The sequence below is a fragment of the Malus sylvestris genome, chromosome 10 (genome assembly GCF_916048215.2).
Source record: "Malus sylvestris chromosome 10, drMalSylv7.2, whole genome shotgun sequence".
NCBI classification, from domain to species: domain Eukaryota; kingdom Viridiplantae; phylum Streptophyta; class Magnoliopsida; order Rosales; family Rosaceae; genus Malus; species Malus sylvestris.
In genome coordinates, this window is record NC_062269.1 from 4,394,768 (window position 1) to 4,415,097 (window position 20,330).

Here is a 20,330-nt window from a genome sequence, read left to right on the forward strand (position 1 = left end):
TACGGGATGTACATTTCATCACCTGGTTGGTGGCATGAAGGAGAGTACGGGTTGTACATTTCATCACCTGGTTGGTGGCATGAATGGCAAGTTGCCAAATGATATTAGAGTACGGGGTGTACATTTCATCACCTGGTTGGTGGCATGAAGGAGAGTACGGGTTGTACATTTCATCACCTGGTTGGTGGCATGAAGGAGAGTACGGGTTGTACATTTCATCACTTGGTTGGTGACATGAAGATGAGTTCCTTCTTCACCTGGTTGGTGGCATGAGTGGTAAGTTGCCAAATGATATTAGAGTACGGGTTGTACATTTCATCACCTGGTTGGTGGCATGAAGGAGAGTACGGGTTGTACATTTCATCACCTGGTTGGTGGAATGAATGAGAGTACAGGTTGTACATTTCATCACCTGGTTAGTGGCATGAAGATGAGTTCCTTCTTCACATTTCATCACTTGGTTGGTGAGAATAAGGGCAAGGTGTCGAGGCACATTGTAGCAAATGTCGAATGACATAATGTATGTTGAACCATTTCGAAGCACAGTTGGCTTATGTATGAATGTGTTGGAATGTATGATTGAACGAATATACTGTGAAGATGTTCGTTTATTTGTATAGTCTTGTTGACATAGACTTTGTTTCATGTTGGAAGCATTCATGTTGAAGCTTTGAACCCGAGTGTTTCATTGCTAGGAATGTAAGAGGATTAGGACCGAGTTGTCTAAATCACCTCTTTATTGAATTCATTCCAAATAGTCTTCGTTACATAGGATGCCGAACGGTTGAAACTTAACACTTGTACAATGTGAGTTTACTTGTAATGGTACTTCAAGTGATCAATGTTCCATAGATGGCCAAGGGTCATGCCATCGGAGCTTCTAAGCTTGTAGGAGCCAAGGCGACTGATGCCAACAACTTCAAACGATCCATCCCAGTTTGGACTAAGTGTTCCTTCACTCGGGACTCTGTTGCAGAGTAATCTTTTCTTCAATACCCAGTCCCTCACTTTGAAAGAACGAGGTTTGACCCTTGAGTCATAGTAGTTGGAGATGCGCTGCTTATAGGCAACATTCCTCAAGTGAGCCTGATTTCTATGTTCCTCGACTAGATCTAAATTGAGGGTAATTTGTTTGTCATTTTCGCTTTGCACGTAGTTCTGGACTTAGAATGTTGCTTGCTCAAGCTCAACTAAGACAATTGCCTATGTATCAAAGGCAAGTGATAATGGGTTTTCTCCTGTTGATGTCTGATACGAAGTGCGGTATGACCAAAGAACTTGGGGTACAAATTCTGGCTAACAACTTTTAGCCTTGTCCAAGCTGGTTTTCAAAGTTCGCTTGATTATTTTATTGATGGCTTCAACTTGTCCATTAGACTGAGGATGAGCTGGGGAGGCAAAACATAAGTTGATGTTGAACTTAGAGCAGAACATCCTGAACTTATTGTTGTTGAACTGTCGCCCGTTGTCAGTGACTATCGCATTGGGAATGCCAAATCTACAAAGGATGTTCTTCCATATGAAGTCTTCTATTTTTACCTCAGTAATGGTTGCCAAGGTTTCTACTTCAGCCCACTTTCTGAAGTAGTCAACTGCAACGATTGCATAGCGAACCTTACCCTTCCTTGCAGGCATTAGGCCGATCAAATCAAGTCCCCATTGGGCGAAGGGCCAAGGGCTGATCATAGGAGTGAGCGGCTCGAGAAGAGAGTGAGGAATAGTTGCGTAACGTTGACACTTATCACATGAGCGAGATATTCTGATGGCATCTTGGTGGAGTGTTGGCCAGTAATATCCTTGGTGAAAAGCCTTGTGTTCTAGGGATCGAGATCCAGCATGATCTCCGCAGACTCCTTCATGTATTTCCCGAAGGACAATTTCTGCCTCTGCGAGCGTAAGGCATCTTAGGTATGGTAGGTTAAAACCCTGCTTGTAGAGTTGGTCATTAATGATCAAGTAACGGGTAGCCTTGTATTGAATTTGCTTAGCTTGGACTTTGTCATTTGGAAGGGTGCCATGAGCAAGGAATCTATAAATTGGGGTAATCCAACTATCCCCTGTTGTAAAATGCACACTTCCGCAGCCATGGTGCTTGGTGCTGCCAACAATTGGACCTGAATTTTTCTCTCAATCTTGTCTTCCACCGCTGAGGCGAGGTGAGCCAAAGCATCTGCATGACTGTTTGCCGCTTGAGGAATTTGGGTGATCTGGTAGTGGAAGTGCTTGAGCAACAATTGTGTTTGTGCCAGATATGCTGCCATGGAACTATCCTTAGCGTCAAAGTTGTTGGTGGCCTGGTTAACCACCAATTGGGAATCACTGAAGATATCAATTCGCTTAACCTCAAGGTGTTTGGCCAAGCGTAAGCCTACTAGGAGGGCTTCATATTTCGGCCTTATTGTTCGACACCTTGAATTTGAAACGAAGAGTATACTCCATCGCCACTTTATCAGGGGTCGTAAGGACTAGTCCTGCTCCACAACCCTGTTGGTTGGACGAGCCATCAACATATAGACTCCATGCTGGGGATGTTGGTTCTATTTTCTAAGCTTCCGAGGGTAATGAAACCACTTCTTTAGGCGTAGAAACAATGTTAACAGGATATGTGAAGACGGCGATGAAGTCTACCACTGCTTGGCCCTTCTCAGTTGGCTTTGGTTGGTAGGAGATGTCAAACTCACCCAATGCTATCGCCCATTTTATCATTGGCCCCAAAGTGTCAGAACTTTGGAGTATCTGTCGAAGAAGATGATTGGTAATCATTATGATGAAGTGTGTTTGGAAATAAGGGCGAAGTTTTCGAGCAAACATGACCAATGCTAGAACCAATTTCTCAATGTTGGAATATCGTGTCTCTACATCTTGTAAGGCATTGCTAGCATAGTAGACAGGCCGTTTGACATTACCATCGTTTCGAATGAGAACAGAACTTACTGCTGAGGCATATACCGACAGATAGATAATGAGAGTGTCACCAACCTCAGGCTTGGAGAGCAGAGGGGCTTTACTCATGTAGTCTTTGAGGTTCTTGAATGCCTCGGCACATTCATCAATCCATGTAATGTACTTCTTACTTCCTTTAAGTGCTTTGAAGAAAGGAGCACATTTGTTTGTGGCCTTATATATGAACCTAGTTAAGGCTGCCACCTTGCCAGTAAGGCTCTAGATGTCTTTTGAAGTTACCGGTTCCTTCATGTCGAGGATTGCTTTGATATTCTCGGTATTAGCCTCAATGCCTCGTTGGCTTATCATGAAGCCTAAGAATTTGCCGGAGCCTACGCCGAAGGCACATTTGTTGGGGTTTAACCTCATTCGATACCTCTTCAGAATGGTGAAAGTTTCAGATAGGTTAACAATGTGTTGGTCAGCATGTTTGCTCTTGACTAGCATATCATCAACGTAAACTTCCATGCTCTTCCCAATCTGTTCGGCGAACATTGAATTGACTAGTCTCTGATAAGTCGCTCATGCATTCTTTAAGTCGAAGGGCATGACTTTATAGCAATATAGTCACCTGTCAGTAGTGAAGGCTGTGTATTATTGGTCTGGAGGGTTCATGAGGATTTGGTTGTATCCTGAGTAAGCATCCATGAAGCTCAAGAGTTCACACCCTGCGATAGAGTCTATAAGTTTGTCAATAAGAGGAAGAGGAAAGCTATCATTCGGGCATCCTTTGTTTAGGTCGGTGTAGTCGACACACATTCTCCACAAGACCTTTTGGAGCAAGAGACTTTCTTTGGTCGGATTTTTCTTAACAAGGACCACATTTGCTACCCATGTTGGGTAATTGACTTAGCAGACGAAGCCTATGCCTTTGAGTTTTTCAACTTCTGCCTTCATTGCTTCGTATCGTTCAGCGTCATAAGATTTTCGCTTCTGTCTCACCGGCTTGGTCTTGGGGTCAATACTCAAGCGATGACATATGATATCGGGAGAGATGCTTGGCATGTCCTGGTATGACCAGGCGAAGACCTCAGTGTTCTCTTGTAAAAAAGAAATCAATGCCAACCGAATGAGTGGTGACAAGGTGGTGCTAATCTTCACCATGCGATTCGGATAATCTTTTGAGATAGATACCTTCTCCAACTCTTCAGCAGGTTGTGCTTGCTAGGTGAAAGAGTCATCTCAAAGATCGTCGGGTTGACTGTTGCCACTGTGAAGATCCAAGTTGGCTTCGTCTGGGCTGGTCTTTATGACTTGGTCATGTATAGAAAGGGTTTCCTTAGGCACAGGCAGGTGATGTTGTTTGACCGAAGTGTTGCAACATGATCGTGCACTAAGTTGATCTCCTCTGATGTAACCATTGCCATAAGGGGGTTGGAAATTTCATCAACAAAATATGTGTGGATACCATGGCCTTGAGATCATTGATGCCTGTGTGTCCCAAGATGACATTGTATGCCGTTGGGCAATCAACCACCAGGAAGTTAGTGGTAATGGTAGCTGTGTAAGGGCCTGTACCAATGGTGAAGGGTAAGTGTATGCTCCCCAAAGGTTGCACGATATCACCGGAAAAACTTATCAGATGAGAAATCGAGCGATCGAGTAAGTGTTCAGCTACATTAAGTGCCTTGAAAGCTTCAGCAAACATGATATTGACCGAAGCCCCCGTGTCTACCAGGATTCGTCGTACTTCAAAGTTGGCTATGTGAGCTTCCACGATCAGTGGGTCATTGTGAGGGTAGATGATACCTCTTTCTTCCTCAGGGTAGAAACATATTGGATCCCAATTAGGCTTTTGATACTTGCCTCCCCTAATGTTTTTCACGTGAAACACTTGGTGGCCAGACCTTAAAGCTCGTTCACTATTTTTCATGGCCCTGTTGGAAGATTTAGATATGGGTGTGCCACCACTTATGAAATATATCACATTCACCTGGCGTTGGTTACGGTTACCCCTTGGAGGGTGAAGGAGGAATTGATCAATTTTTCCTTCATGTGCCAAAGCTTTAATATGATCACGAAAGGTGATACACTTCTCGTCGTCATGGCCGTTATGCTCGTGGTAGCAGTAAAATGTGCCGTGTTCTTCGTGGGCTTGTAACTCCACTGCCTCGACATTGGCTTTGGTATCAGGTGTGCTATGCTGGGGTAAATAGCCACGCATGTGGCGTTCAAAGGTGTGTATATCTCATACCTTGGGGTAGGGCATGTCCTGACACGTGCTTGGCCCACTGTGTTAACTGCCTGGGGACGGGCGTTATTGTGGCGATACCCTTGGTTATCGCGATAGTGTCCCTTACTCTTTTTACTAAAATTAGACTGGTGAGGATGGAAATCTTTCCTTTTACCCTGAGATTGATATGTCTGTTGACTTGGCGAAGTATTAAGTAAGGCAGAAGGAGGCACCGCTGCCCTTTGGAAGGTCGAGATCTTCTCATTTGGTTGGATCTGGCTTCCACTCCTTACTTGCTGATAAGGGGTGGTTGTGGGGGGTTTCTCTTGGTATGTCATTGCCTCGACGGATGCATGGTTATAAGCTTGGGCTATCACCTCAGAGTAAGTCTTCCAAGTGTTAGCATTGATCATGTACTTAAAGAAACAATCATGTAGCCCTGTCGTGAAGGCTTTGAGGGCAGTCTTGTCGTCTGCCTCGGCACAATGGGAATGCTCATGGCTGAAGCGGCCAGCATACATACGTAATGACTCGTTTGGCTTCTGGTGAATAGTGTACAAGTCATCCGCAGAGTGCAAGCGATCGGTCTGGAAAATATGTTGAGAAACAAACAGTTTCCTCAATTCCTTAAATGAGTCTACCATCTCAGGTGGAAGACGACAATACCAGTTTAAAGCTCCACCAGAAAGGGTAGAGGGGAAGAGAAGATATCGCTATTCATCGGTGTGCATCCGGTATGCCATGGTGGACTAAAAAAGGTTAAGGTGTTCAATCTGGTCATCCTTTCCAGTATAGAGTTGCAAGCCAAGCTTCTACTTTGTCTTTACTTGGAGAGGGGTGTCGAGGATCCTCCTTGTAAGAAGGCCAGGCCTAGGTTGGTTCCAATCAAGTATCTCAGCTTGTCGTTCAGACTTCAACTTGTTTACTTCCTTAAGAAATTGTAGGACAAGAGGGTCCTGAGTGGAGTCATGTACCACTGGAGCTTTCTTTCGTAAATCTCCATCTCCTCTTGGAAGTATGAAGGTTTGATCAAGAGCATGTGATTTTTCCCTGGACTCACCGTACTGACTTCCAAGGTATGCCTGTCAGAACATCTCTGAGTCCCCTATACCTTCGTGTTTCTCTAGGACTTGTTGTCTCTTCCCCAAATTGGTAGCTGGCCTGGGACATGGGAGGGGACCGAGTCTTTCAGATACCCTTGGGTCATTGATCTTCGAGCTTACATTGATGGGATTGTCTCGACGTTGCTTTAGGGAATCTCGACAGTCGCGAAAGACGGCTTTTGATCATTCCACTCCTTCTGTAAGAATGTGTCTTCCTCCACTTCTCCTGCTTCGGGTCAAAGCAGCTGGGTTGAGAGAAGTTTCATGTTGATCAATGTTTTGATGATTAGCTCGCTCCTCATCAGGGATACCCATGTCGAAGGAAGGTGACCCTCCGTGTTGGGGGGCACCCAGATGATGGTTGATGTCTACATGGGTAACGAGCTCGTGCGTTTAAGTATGCCTAGTTTCGTGGTGCGTCTCAAAAAGCTTCTCATACTACTCCTGGAGGACCTCATTCTTCATTACTATCTTATTGTTCTGAGCTTCTAGCTCATTGACTTTAGCTTGAAGAGCAACCCTATTTCCTTCATTCTTTCGTTGCCTCGCACCAAGTGCAAGAGGGGTGTCATTCTGCGTGTTGTGGCTTCCTTCGCTCCCTATGTTGGAGAATGATGCCTGGTCAAAAGAGAGTGTTCGAATGGTGGAAACCACCTTAACAAAGCTGAAGAGAGTGGGAATAAGTGTCGTTCCCACAGACAGTGCCAAATGTTGATGCACAAAATCAGTGAGGACTTTGGTACAACAGAAAGTGTTAAGTTTGTGACCTTCTCTAGATTGCTCCGATCACTAGTGTGGATAAGTATGTAAATAGATAGAGATAGGGAAGCAAACACAAGATGTACATGGTTCACCCAAATTGGCTACATCTATGGAGTAGATGAGTTCTCATTAATTGTGAAGGGTTTACATAAGTACATAGGTTCAAGCTCTCCTTTAGTGAGTACAAGTGAATGATTTAGTACAAATAACATTAGGAAATATTGTGAGAGAATGATCTCTATTTATAGAAGAGAGTTTTTAGTTTCATTCTGACATTGACACGTGTCATGTTGTGATTGGCTTCTGATGTTGACACGTGTCGCGCTATGATTGGCTTCTGATGTCGACATGTGTCGCACTGTGATTGGCCTCCTGGTTGGAGGGAAACTCTTCTGGGTCCTTGACGGTATAACGTTGACCGGTGCTCAGTAGTTTCGGGATTGGTCAAGTATGGTACAAACAACAACAACAATAACAAAGTCGTATTCTATTAGCGGGATCAGTTGTATAAATCCTAGAACACCACTGCGTCCAGTTTTGTGTCATGTCTTCATTAAATCCAAGTACACCAAGTTTTTCTTAAAGTCTTTTTCCAAGTCTTCCTAGATCTTTCCCTACCCATTTGGACCTGAGCCTCTATCTCGTAATCACATCTTCTAACTAGAGCGTCGGTAAGAATATAGGAAATTCAGAGAGGTATGATAAGAAATGAATGAGAGAGGCATACTTATACTGGTAGTGGAGGTGATGGGGAACACATGGTTCCGTGTTAGTGAGTACAATTACTAACCTAAATAGGAGTAAAAAACTAAAGTTATACAGTGATCTACGGTGAAATTATGTAATGATTAAATATTTGAAATATCTCATACTTTCCAGTACCGTTAAAATTCCAAACAATTGATTGCCCTGGTCAATGCTTACTATTGGGTTTAGTGACTCATTTTGTCACATCCCATTCTCGACTTCGTCGTAGCACGATATTGTCCGCTTTGGGCCCTGGCCACGCCCTCATGGTTTTATTTTTGGGAACTCACACGAGAACTTCTCAATGGGTCACCCATCCTAGGATTGCTATCGTCCGAACTCGCTTAACTTTGGAGTTCTGATAGAATCCGAAGCTAGTGAGTTCTCAAAAAGTCTCGTGCTATATGAAAGTGGGCATGTACATATAAGGCACATCACCCCCTCTCCATTGGTTGATGTGGGATATTACAATCCACCCCCTTAGGGTCCGACATCCTCGTCAGCACACTCACACCACACGGCAGAGTGGCTCTAATACCATTTTATCACATCTCAGTCTCGACTCTGCCGTAGTACGATACTGTCCTCTTTGGGCCCTAGCCACGCCCTCAAGATTTTGTTTATGGGAACTCACACGAGAACTTCCCAGTGGGTCACCCATCCTGGGATTGCTCTTGTCTGAACTCGCTTAACTTCGGAGTTCCGATGGAATCCAAAGTCAGTGAGTTCCTAAAATGCCTCGTGCTATATGGAGATGAGCATGTACATATAAGGCACATTACCCCCTCTCCATTGGTCGATGTGGGATGTTACACATTCCAATTGGGTAGTTTACTTTGACTGAAGCCGATTGATTGGCTGTTTTAATAGCTCCATGTGAAAGCCACGTGATGACTATGTTAAGGGCCGCAAGGAGCTAATATTATAAGACATTTGATGCTTTTTCTTTTGGTTCCCATCACCAAAAAGAGAAAAAGAAAAAAAAACAGCATTATAAGGCATTGGATGCTTTTCTTTTGGTTCCCATTAGCAAAGAGAAAAATAAAGGTTTTGGGCAATTACACATTCAAGATATTGGTGCTACATTTTTTGGCTTTTGGGAGAGACAAAATTATGTATTTTTATCTTCTCTATTTATATTTTGTTTGAGTGAGAACTATTGGGTGTATCTAGGATTTGGGGTTTGAGAGTTAAAACTCTATTTGTGGTCTCCATTGGTTATTAGTAAAATTTCCTTGCCGTCTTTGTACGGAATGTAGACTTATGTCAAATCAATATAAATCTTTTGTCACTTTGAATTGTTTATTTTGTCCAATTTTTCTGTATTAATTTATTAGTTTCACATTTGACGCTTTTAAACAACACTAACTACTAAAAGAATGAGGTAAACCATTTAATCAAATTAAACTACAAGTTTACTGCACAAAACTGCTCACATTGGTTTCATTTGACTGATTTGAATGTTTCATCACATAGTATAAAGATAAACTTCAATTAAAAGGAAGAACAAATACTAATTAAGTGAGAACATCAGCAATTAAACATTGGCATCCAATATCAAGCTAAAGCTAAGTTGGAAGGAGTAGGATTCTCTCCCTTTTTCTCTCCTCCTCTTCCCTCCCCTCCTATTTGAACGATCACGGTTAAGCCATGTCAACATCTATATTAATTTGTTATAGAAAGAGAATGTGAGAGGAGGGGATGGAAGGGGATAGAAAGAGAAGGAAGAGAGAATCATAGTCCAACAAAAACAAAACCACAAAAACCATTGTGAACAGCCAGCATTCTACATGCTCCTACTCCTGCCCCTAAGTTAGACCAAAAATAATTATTCTTTCTATGGGGCCTCCATTCATTCAATCGTTCCTTCCTTTTCTTCTTATCTTTTTTGGAACGTTAAGTATCTGGATGCTTTTCGACTACTTGCTTGGTAAGACTCTAGAGATTTATGACTTGTGGGATTGAATTAATCTAAAGTGAAAACGACATATGAAATTATGGAGAGAAATTGGTTGAGATTGAGGCATCATCAAGGATTATCTTTCAAATCTAAATTAACACCGAATAATTAACCAAACTTTGAAGAGTGAAGACCATTTCCTCCACAAGAAACCCTAAGCTCTTTAATTCTCATTCATCTTACAAGTCTTAATTTAGGCATATGAGACACTGGTATGACAAAGTCTAACATCTTTATGCCTTTGTTTTGTTGCAGTTGCAAATATTCGTTACAATTCTACGCTTATGTGAAATTTTTCCAAACTTCATCATTTTATCTATATATTCTAAAACAAGTAATACCGAATAATTGACGAAGAAAGAACAACAATAAAATCATATGTATAGACTGTAGAGTACAAGTGCCAAAATGAACAAGATTTTACCATAAAGTCAGGCTCGGTGGCTTGCCTCTTCTCATAAGTAAGTCATCTAGTGTTCTATGTCACTCTCAATTCGAGTTTGTTCAGTCTACTTCTGTCTTTCGGTAGTACGAGCTGGACTTGTGTTATGTATATTGTGCTTTTCCGCCTTTTTGGGCTTCAAATCTTTCGGGTAAATTTGAGTTGGAAAAGAAAGAGTAAACTAACGATTTTGTCTATGGATTAGAACTCAAGCGAAAATTAAGTATTTAGACATTTTTTTTATACCATCTAGTGATATTCATTTTTTTATAAGTGAGGAATTTAAGTTTTTGACAACATTTATAAACTATTATGTCCACCATCTCGGGAATGATGGTAGTATTTTCTATTTTTTTTATATACAAATTACAAAGTGATATTCGGGAGGGCATAATCAAACTTGAACTTTTAAATATAGACGTGAATACTTTTAATCAGCTATAGGTTCTTAACGCGCTTCGACTTGTGTGTTATCCAAAAGTAATTTCGATATCGTTACAATTCGGTTTTATACCCTTCAGAAAACAATCCCAATAAATTAGTTCGACAAACAACAAAATATGCTCATTCGTGACAAAAACGAGTTGACTAAGGTGAGTTGGAGTCGCCATCACATAAGGAGTTTATCCATCATCTATTTGTAATTATCAAGAGATAACATGCCATATGGTGCGTTTCAGGATAGCAGTGAGGAAATACTCCCACATTGTCCAAGCAAATGTTGATTGAATGCTTTATATACATTTTGTCTGAGGACACGAAGTGTTCCAACCTTTTCGAGGTAATTTCAATTCTTGAAGGCCAATTTTTCAAGATTGCTGGGTTTCTTTTTGCTTCCAATTTGTTAAATTACTAAACTAGAAGTTAATTTTGTTCAATTATTCTCGTGAGAAAGCATATGAGAACATGGCACACTGCATGTTCGATGAAATGTGTTTGAGAACTAGTACCGCTCTTTCTGCAAACATGCAAAGCTGTGTAAGGGAAAAAATTTTGAGTTGGAAAAATTAGATGAATACCTCTTTTTAAATTGATGAATACCTCTTTTTAAAATGACATTTTGAACATTTGAAAATTCTATCAAATGTATTGCATCTAGTCATTTTTAAGTCCCTATCTCATTGTTGTAAAGAACTCCTAACAAATTTAGCTTAAGTTCCATGGACTTTTAAGGTCCCTCATCCAAATATAAGGTAAACACTACATGTGGATGATGGTCTTCAAAGTTCAACGAAAGCTAGGCTACCCCTTTTCAGAAATGCACTACAAAAATGTAGACAAAAGGGCTTCAAAACGACTAGAAGCAAACATTTAATAGAACTTTCAAATGACACCTTGAAAGTCTTTTGTTGCATGTATTTAAGCTGCATTTGTAGCGTTATAGTAGTAACTTTGTAGTGCTTTAGTAGTTCATCAGTAGTGTTCTTGTAGTGCTTTTTTAACAATTAAGTCTAAAGTTTGTCCCTCATTCAAACATAGAACAAAACACCCCTGACAACTATAAGGCCATCTCCAACCGATGGCTGGCCAAAATGCTCATTTTAGCCCTATGGCTCTCCAAGATCCTCCAAGATATTAATATTTTAATGAACAATACAATGCCATATTTGTCTCCGTCTCCAACCGAGGGCCAGAGGGCCAGAGGGCTCGTTTTAGCCCTGTCACAAAAAACTGTCTCCAACCGAGGGTCAGAGGGCCATAAGGCCAAACATAATTTATTATTTAAAAACTACAACTTAAATTCAAATCCAACGGCTAAGTGACGTCAGGTAGCCGTTGGCAGCTGACATCATGCTGACGTCAGCTAGCCATTGGATTTGAATTTTTTTTTGCTATAAATAGGGTGGATATTGGGTATTACTTGGCCGTCAATACAATATGGGGTATTACTTGGCAAATGGCATCTACCCAAAGTGGGCAACACTTGTCCAAGTAATTCCAAACCCTAGGAATGACGCAGAAAAGTTGTTTACCTTACACCAAGAGGCATACCGGAATGATGTTGAGAGAGCTTTCGGTATTCTACAAACACGGTGGAAGATCATCAACGAACCAGCAAGAGGGTGGAGTCGAGAAAATTTGGACTCCATCATGATGTCTTGCATCATATTACACAATATGATAGTGGAGGATGAGCGAGATGGGTATATTGATGGAGAATCCGATGACGACCAAGAAGATCCAAATAGGTCAAGAAGGGCTCGTGCAAAAATATATGATCGGCCTAATTTGCCTTTCAATCCAAGAACTGGTAGTATCTCTATAAATGAGTACATGAGGCGCTATAGAATGATATGTTCTCGTGCCACAAATAAGTACATACAACAGGATCTTGTTGCACATCTTTGGGCCAAAAGAAGCATGGAGTAGGCGTTTAAGTTTTATGTTGTTAAATGTTTTTAAAAATGTTGTTTAAGTTTCATTTTGTTAAATGTTTTTTTATGTTGTATAATTTAATGTTGTTTAATGTTATTTAATGTTGTTTCATATTGTTTAATGTTGTTTCATATTGTTTAATGTTGTTTCATGTTACTTAATTTAATTTAATGTTGTATAATGGCTTAGGAAGTTATAGGAAAAAAATATAATTTAAAAAAAATATGAAACAAATTTTGTGAAATAGAAGTTATAGGAAAAAAAATAAAATTTACAATAAAATGAAACAAATTTTGTGAAATAGAAGTTATAGAAGTTATAGGAAAAAAAAAAGAATTTAAAATAAAATGAAACAAATTTTGTGAAATAGAAGTCATAGGAAAAAATGGAATTTAAAAAAAATATGAAACAAATTTTGTAAAATAAAAGTTATAGGAAAAAATAGAAGTTATATGAAAAATTTTGTAAATAAAAAATAATAATAAAACTGTAAAAAAAAATAAAATTTCAAATGCAACGGCTAGTCAGTTAACCTTTGCATTTGAATTTTTTCTTAAGAAATTTTGTCGGTTATAACCGACAGGAAATCCGACACATTTAAAAAAAAATTGGCCAGCCCAGGGCTGGCTAGCTGGCTAAAAGTGGCCAACCCTCTAGCCTTTTCCGATTTCGTGGGGCCCTCTCAGATTCCACAGCCCTCTAGCCTAACCCTCGGTTGGAGACGGTTTTCGGGCTATGTTCGGCCCTCTGGCCCTCTGGACCTTTCGGTTGGAGATGGCCTAAGTTTTATACAAAAACACTTCAAGAGCTCAATTGAAGGGAAAAAAAAAATCTCGTCTATCCACTTGTCATGCTCGAGATGATTCTTAGTTGTGAAATCCTTTCTCCATCATCAAGTAAGTTGGGTTTTTTTTTTTTTAAACTATTGGGTTTGAAGTGTTTTTCTCTGAAGATCAAGTGCTGAATTGGTTACTTTATTATAAGTTTCGGAAAAGAACCAAATAGTCAAAATGAATGCAAAAATGTGGTACAACACATGCACACTGCAGATATGACATAGTCAAAATACAGTACAGCATATACACCAGTCTCTACTTATTTACAGTCAAAATCAATAAAATTAACATAATGAACCATCGCTGAATGCCGTGGTCACTAAAACGCAACATAACACGTGTCAAATCTACTGCTTTCCCGGTAAAACCGACATCTTTATGGCCACAAAACTTAAAGGAGGAGACCAATCAACAAAGTTCAAAAGCTAAAAGGTTTTCGTTTTGCCAATGGCACAAACCTAGATCACCCACCCCTACACTCTCAAAAACTTCACTTCAAAAAACTTCGTTTTGCCCCAAAATTCCATAATTCTACTCCCTCAAACACCCCACCAGACAGTTCCTACTAACTTGACCTAGGCCCATTCAAGTCTAATCAGCATATCCAAATTTTCAAAAAGCAAAATTCAAAAATCAAACAAAAATTACGAAATTCAATTGGAAAAATTGCAAGGAAATTGAACTGGGAATTGGGCAAAGAAACATTTTAACCAAAAAATATTTAGATTCCGATAAATATTGAAAATTCAGTAAACCGACATCATGAAACTTATGAAACACTATGAAAGAAAATTAAAGACATGATAGAGGGTGGGACCCTGCCTCTTTAATGCCTCCAGGTGTTTAGGCGTGAGGCGCCTCTCACGTGAGGTGTTGGGCAAAAGTTAGGCGCGTCCACGCGCATTTTAGGGTCCCTCCACTAACCATACCTACTTTTCTAGCTAGTATTTAGCCCAATTTTAGCTTCTAACTCATAACCCTAAATTGACGCAAGGGTTGGAAGGAAATTAGGGGCAATAGAAGACAAATTTTAAGACTTAATCCGAGCGTGGGAGTTGATCTAAGAACATCTCGAAGTTAAGCTATAATATAAAATTTAAATTTGTCAGCATATATCAGACTTTAATTTTTGAAATTTTGTTACCTAGTTAAATTAAATTACTGTTTATTAAATTATTTATTTCTATAATTGTAAAGTAAACATAATAATAATGATTAACCAATTAAAACTAGATTTGAAATTGCTATCAAATATAATTTGACAATCCTGCTATTCCGACACAGAACATTTAACTTATAGATAAAATAAATATTATTGGACCGTGTAATTAAATGAATAAACAAAAAAAGGTGGACAAGATTGTGCTATTCACACACGTATTTCACTTTTAACGCAAGTAATTTTTTATTTTTACTTCTAACACACGTCTCTCAATTTTTGACATTTGTATCGAATGAATTGAAGAAGAGTAATAAACAAAACTAAGTAAAATGTGTGAGAGACGAAAATAATGTGGGAATAGTGGTACCCTATGTACCATGTTTTCGTTGAGAATTGAACTCACATCCTCCGCAAGAAGCAATGAACGAATACTTTGTTATATAAAAAACAATAAATTTGATCTTGATAATTTAATAGGCAAATGGTTTCGAATTGAATTGAATTGAATTGAATATTTGCAAGGATGATTTATGAATCGAGACTAACAAAAAAGATGGTTCGTATCGTTGAAATTCGATGTGGAGTAGGCTTCACATCAAAAAAGTGAGGATCCTTTTGTCACTGTTCTAAAAATCCCCGTCTAGCGCCGCCTAGGCCCCAGCCCACCGCCCCGATTAATGCCTAGGCCCCAGCCCACCGCCTAGACCACCTAGGCACCCGCCTAGCCCGCCTAGGCACCCGCCTAGCCCGCCTAGACCCGCCTAGGTTGCAACTCACTTAGACAGAAAATACATAACTTTCATTTTGCATTTTGTTTTTTTCCAATAAATTGTAAGAGACTTGTTGCATACTTGAATGAACAAACATTATATCCTTATTTCACATGTTTTCATTATGTTCCAATACTTCATGATATATATGCATTCTATTTTGTAGTTTATGATGAAATTATATATATTTCAAGTAGAAGCAGACACTTATTTACCTGAAATATGATAGATTTACTTAAATCCGGCTAGTCCGCCTAGGCTCCCGCCTAGGCGCTAGGCCCCAGCCCGCCGCCCGACTAGCGCCTAGCGACTTTTAGAACCTTGCCTTTTGTATAAAAGGCCTAGGAGCATATATATATATATATATATATATATATATATATATATATATATATATATATATATATATATATATATAACTACGATGAAAACTTTGTCAGTTGTACTAGCCTTTCACGGCCTTAGTTTGTTCGTAGACTTAATTTGTCTCAAACATAAGTTGTTGCCGTATATAAAGTGACGAAGCCAGGATTTTTAAATAATGAGGTCATAATATTAATTAAAAAAGTTTCATTGAGCTATTTCATCGAACACCTAGTAGGCACTTGCGAATTCCTGTCAACATATGCCAAAAGTTTATGCCAACATATGTCGACAACTACTATTTGGTAGCTTGTAGAGGATGGGTGCATGATATTGTGGAGTAATATTGAAGACTATCATGGCTTTTTAACTAAGGTATTTCATCGAGCACATGGTGTGCACAATAGATCACACAAGAAAAGAGAAAATGAAGACAAATGTGATAGAACAAGTAGAAGAAGGAGGTTGTAATTTAGTTTGCCTTAACTATTTATAATGGTCATATACAATACACACAAATTTACTTGAAGTTTTTTAAGTTACTGGGGTCAAGAGTAACCAATGACCCCATGCTGGCTCCGCCGCTGCGTATATATAACTGTGCTAAGTGGAAGGATATGTATGCTTAATATTATGGTTTAATGATATTTTTCTTCATTGGTAAGTTTGACAAATCATATAATTTTGTTTAAAAAACTGCGTTTTCCTAGCACTACTATTTTCTTCCATCTTATTTTTGCCTTGGAAAAAATTACATTGTTTTTTTTTTTTTTTGACAAACAATAATATCTACACTAAGTGGGAAGGGGTGTGCTTAGCCTCACAACGAGTTAGCAATAATCTGGTTTAGATTCATCCTTGATGAGAATCAAACATGAGACCTGTCACTTACTAGTTAAACCTAACTGATCAAACCACAAGTTAAACCTATTTGGGATTTGGTTGTTAAAAAGTAAAAAAGTGTTCTTTGAAAGGTAAAAGTATTTTTGTACTACTTAGTACTGCAGTTTAGTGATATTCTTATAATTTGTTAGTGAGAGGTCTTAGGTTCAATTATCGTCAAAGTTAAATTTGAACCACATTATTATTAGCCATTATGGGGTTTAGCCCACTATCGTTTGTTAGAGAAAAATAAAAGTTCTGAAGTGTAAGATTAATTTCTTACTCTTCTCATATAATTACAACTTTAATAAGATAATATCTAAAGTGTAAACTATGGTAGAATTCCACAAGGATATCCCAAAATATAATATGATTTATATGATCACATTCCTAAACTATTAGGATTGCAATAGTGAATAGATTTTTTAAATTAAAATTTAATTTTAAAATTTTAATAAATTTCAATTTAGGAGGGATATTTTTAGAATTTGAACTCACAAAAGCCTTCAAGTTATAGCTTGTTTTCCGCAATTGGGTTGTCGAAAAGTCTGAAAATTTGTAGGGATTCTCCCGTCTGGGGAAGTAGACGGATTACATTTTGCTCTAGGAGTGAGGTGTATGATGTTTTCCCAAGTACCCATTTGGGTAACAAGGAGATGGATTACTTGTTATGTGATACGAATTATGATGCAGAAGAATTTATGGTCAGAGGGAAGATGGGGTTGTGAAAAATGAAGCTGTGATGGGGGAACCTGTGGCGGAAGCGCCTGTTGTTGAAACCGGCACTGTTTTATTTGCTGAGGTTCATAGAAGAAGGCTCAGTGGTAGGCCTTTGCTTTCAACTAGACGGCTCTCCAGGCAAATTGCTCGGCATCGAGTGAGGCAGGTTCTAATCTCACTTTGTTATGTTTGTTTTCTGCACATTGGATATGGCTTTGGCAATTTATATGGTGAATCTTTGTGCTTGCTGCATGACTTATTTTTGGATTATGTTGCCTGTGCTGTTATTTTGAAGACCGTATTTATTTGTTAATAGTAACCCGGAACTCTTGAAGTCTTTTATTACCATGATTTCATGATACTTGATTTTCTCTTGGCAACTACCACGTAGGTGGTAGCATTTAGGTCATTACTCTCTGACTGGTTATGTTGGGTGAAAATGTAATCCAAACTTTTTCTAAAGCTTTTCGACACGTTGTACAGATAAAACAACTCAATGAACCTATTGAAGTTAGAATTACAGAATGGAACACTGGAGGCCTTGTTACAAGAATTGAGGTTTGTGTCTCTGACTTTTGTGTGTGAAATTGTGAATGTGTATTTGTTAAGTTTCAAAACTAACATTCACAATTGGTTCATCAGGGTCTTCGAGCTTTCCTTCCAAAAACTGAGTTATTGAGTAAAGTGAACAACTTCAGTGAATTGAAAGAGAACGTAAGTGGATGGGTTTGTGGTATATAATATTTTTCTCATGCAATGTTCATTTAGCTACATTTCCAGTATGATTTGTATTTCTTTATGTTAATTCGTCCAAGCCATCAATCAGCACTGATTTCATGTACCCACTGCAACTACTTTCTACGAAACTATCAGTGTCAATGAAGCAATTTTTTTGAGATGCCAGTATTACTAAGAGATGAAAATATAAGAACAATAATTGGAAATTCTATGTAGTTAGATAGTCCAACCATCCATAGTTATCATTAACGTCAATGCAGCTTACATATATTTAAGTTATTCATGTTCTTTTGTTGCTTGCAGTGTTCTCCCAGTGTTTGTTCTTAGGATTTATGATGTTATTTTTCTTCAGAACTGACATCGGTTTACTATATAATGTTGCAGGAACTGTTATACCTTAAGGAAGGAACACATTTAGAAGGAACCGTTAAGGAAATATTTCCATATGGAGCCCAATTGAGGATAGGAGAAGCTGACAGGAGGTATGATGACCTTAAAACTTACCTCAAAATTGAAGACCCAACAGGAAGCTGTGCACCAAGCAACTGCAGCACTCTTGTTTCTGCATGAGCCTCGCACCAGTAAACAAAAATGGAAGACCTTCAGCTCAGTTGACAGATGATGATCGTGTTGGAAAAAAGGCCCTTGTGTTCTCTGGTGGAAAAGGCAGTCATGATGGAGATAGGTCACATAGCAGAGCTGCCGTGTCCTTTTCTCTGACGTCCACAGTGGAGAAAAATAACATGCTTTGACAAGGTTTGAACCAGAGGCCAATGCTCTCAAAATCGTATTTCATTTCCCAAGTGTTAAAATCCGCAAAGTGTTTGGGGTACTAAACTCATACAGTTGTTGGATGCCAAGTTCATCCAGATGAAGGCTCAAAATCAGCTTCGTCTCCTCACAGCTACTGACAGTAAACAATCCAACTAAAACACGAGGGACGCAAATTGTCTCTCCTTGCCGTGATTTATGAGTCAGCAAATCAAATATTTGTTTGTAGGTTAATGGTTATGCTACAGATTGATTGCAATCCGATAGCACTCACCACAATTCTGCTTTCAACAAGTGCCAGTCTACCAGATGCCTCCAAAATTTAAAAGAGGAAGAAAAAGTATATGGGCATACTCAAGATTGTTTGCATGAAATGGAGCGATCACGGTGATGGTTTAAAAGATGGAAACCCACCTTTTAATCATCCGCTCAAAAACCAAAAGACCAAATTTGGGCCAAGAGCGAAACGGCATGCCGGAGGTACAATGTGTCCGAGCAATCCAAAAAAAAAAAAAAAAGGGCATGGAGTCAGCTTCGAACCACTTCAAATTCCGTAGAGGAGAACCATCTAAAATCACAAAGCTTGAAGGAAATACGTTACGTCAAAATTAATGGGTCAAATTTCTCAAGTGGCCAAGTGGCCTGTAGCCGCATCAAAATTCATTGACACGAAGTCGCATCAAAATTTAAAGGCACAAAGCCGCGTCAAAATTCAAATGGCACAAAGCCGCACCAAATTCCAAATGGCACAAAGCTACATCTAGAACTACGCCTGTTTTGATTCCGTCAAGGATACGTTGGCAGTCTAGTCTCACATTCTAGACACAACTACAAAACCGAAACACCAAATCGAATCCCTAGTTCATTTAGCCAAATTAATCTAATTAAACCAAACACCAATTCATTTTAGTGTGTCATTTACTCACTAAAAACCCCAAACCCAAATCAAAAGAACTACAGGTGATTTGATCTCTCAAAAGGGTACGTAGGCAATCTAAGGCTTGACCTAGGTGCGGTCGCAAAATCAAATAAACACACTAATCCTTAAATTTCATTTCTTTCATATTAGAATAAAAGGGAATCCCTTTATCAAAAAAGGGTTGTAATTAATAGGCTCATAGGTCTAGAATTGGTTGAACTCAAAATAATAGAAATCTCTTTGAAAAGATAAACGAGAGTGAAATTGTGTCGAGTAAATCATTTGCCCTCGTGACAATTTTTGCTCAACACCAATCAAGATGTCTTACATGCTACATAAGATAATTAAATTGGTTTCTCCGGGAGACATAACGCGTAAGGGGCAGGAGAAATGATCTAACAAACAACTGAAATATCTAATTGTTCAGTTATGTTTAGGTCACATAATGTTTAATGCCACAAGAAGTTAAGCAGGTATGCAAATTGGAAATGGTTCAAACTTGAAAAGTAACAAGAACCAAGGTGATGCATAAGGTTGGCTTGTGATATTGGTAGTTCGAAAAAGCACTGTTTAACTTTGCCATTCATCTCAAACGCACACATTCCTCGATAGCGGACAGGTAAAAAGAGCAAACTATGTTGTTTTAGGACTAATCTTACATTT

At 39.1% G+C, this 20,330-nt stretch overlaps 1 protein-coding gene across 1 annotated transcript; it reads left to right on the forward strand.

Annotated features, from left to right (window-relative positions):
- The first annotated feature begins 17,076 nt into the window (after window positions 1–17,076).
- LOC126585031 (protein PIGMENT DEFECTIVE 338, chloroplastic-like) lies at window positions 17,077–19,014 on the forward strand. The gene is made up of 4 exons (XM_050249427.1): window positions 17,077–17,405; window positions 17,723–17,797; window positions 17,882–17,953; window positions 18,362–19,014. Exons 1-4 carry the CDS (start codon window positions 17,262–17,264, stop codon window positions 18,545–18,547), a joined length of 477 nt encoding a protein of 158 aa, XP_050105384.1. The 5' UTR covers window positions 17,077–17,261; the 3' UTR covers window positions 18,548–19,014.
- Window positions 19,015–20,330: the final 1,316 nt, after the last annotated feature.

Excerpts from the sequence above, each read along its gene's own strand:
- LOC126585031 (XM_050249427.1), top strand. The coding sequence starts at position 17,262 with ATGGGGGAACCTGTGGCGGAAGCGCCTGTTGTTGAAACCGGCACTGTT. Across the intron at positions 17,406-17,722 it reads CTCGGCATCGAGTGAGGCAG|ATAAAACAACTCAATGAACC; the intron begins GTTCTAATCTCA and ends CACGTTGTACAG. Across the intron at positions 17,954-18,361 it reads TCAGTGAATTGAAAGAGAAC|GAACTGTTATACCTTAAGGA; the intron begins GTAAGTGGATGG and ends ATAATGTTGCAG.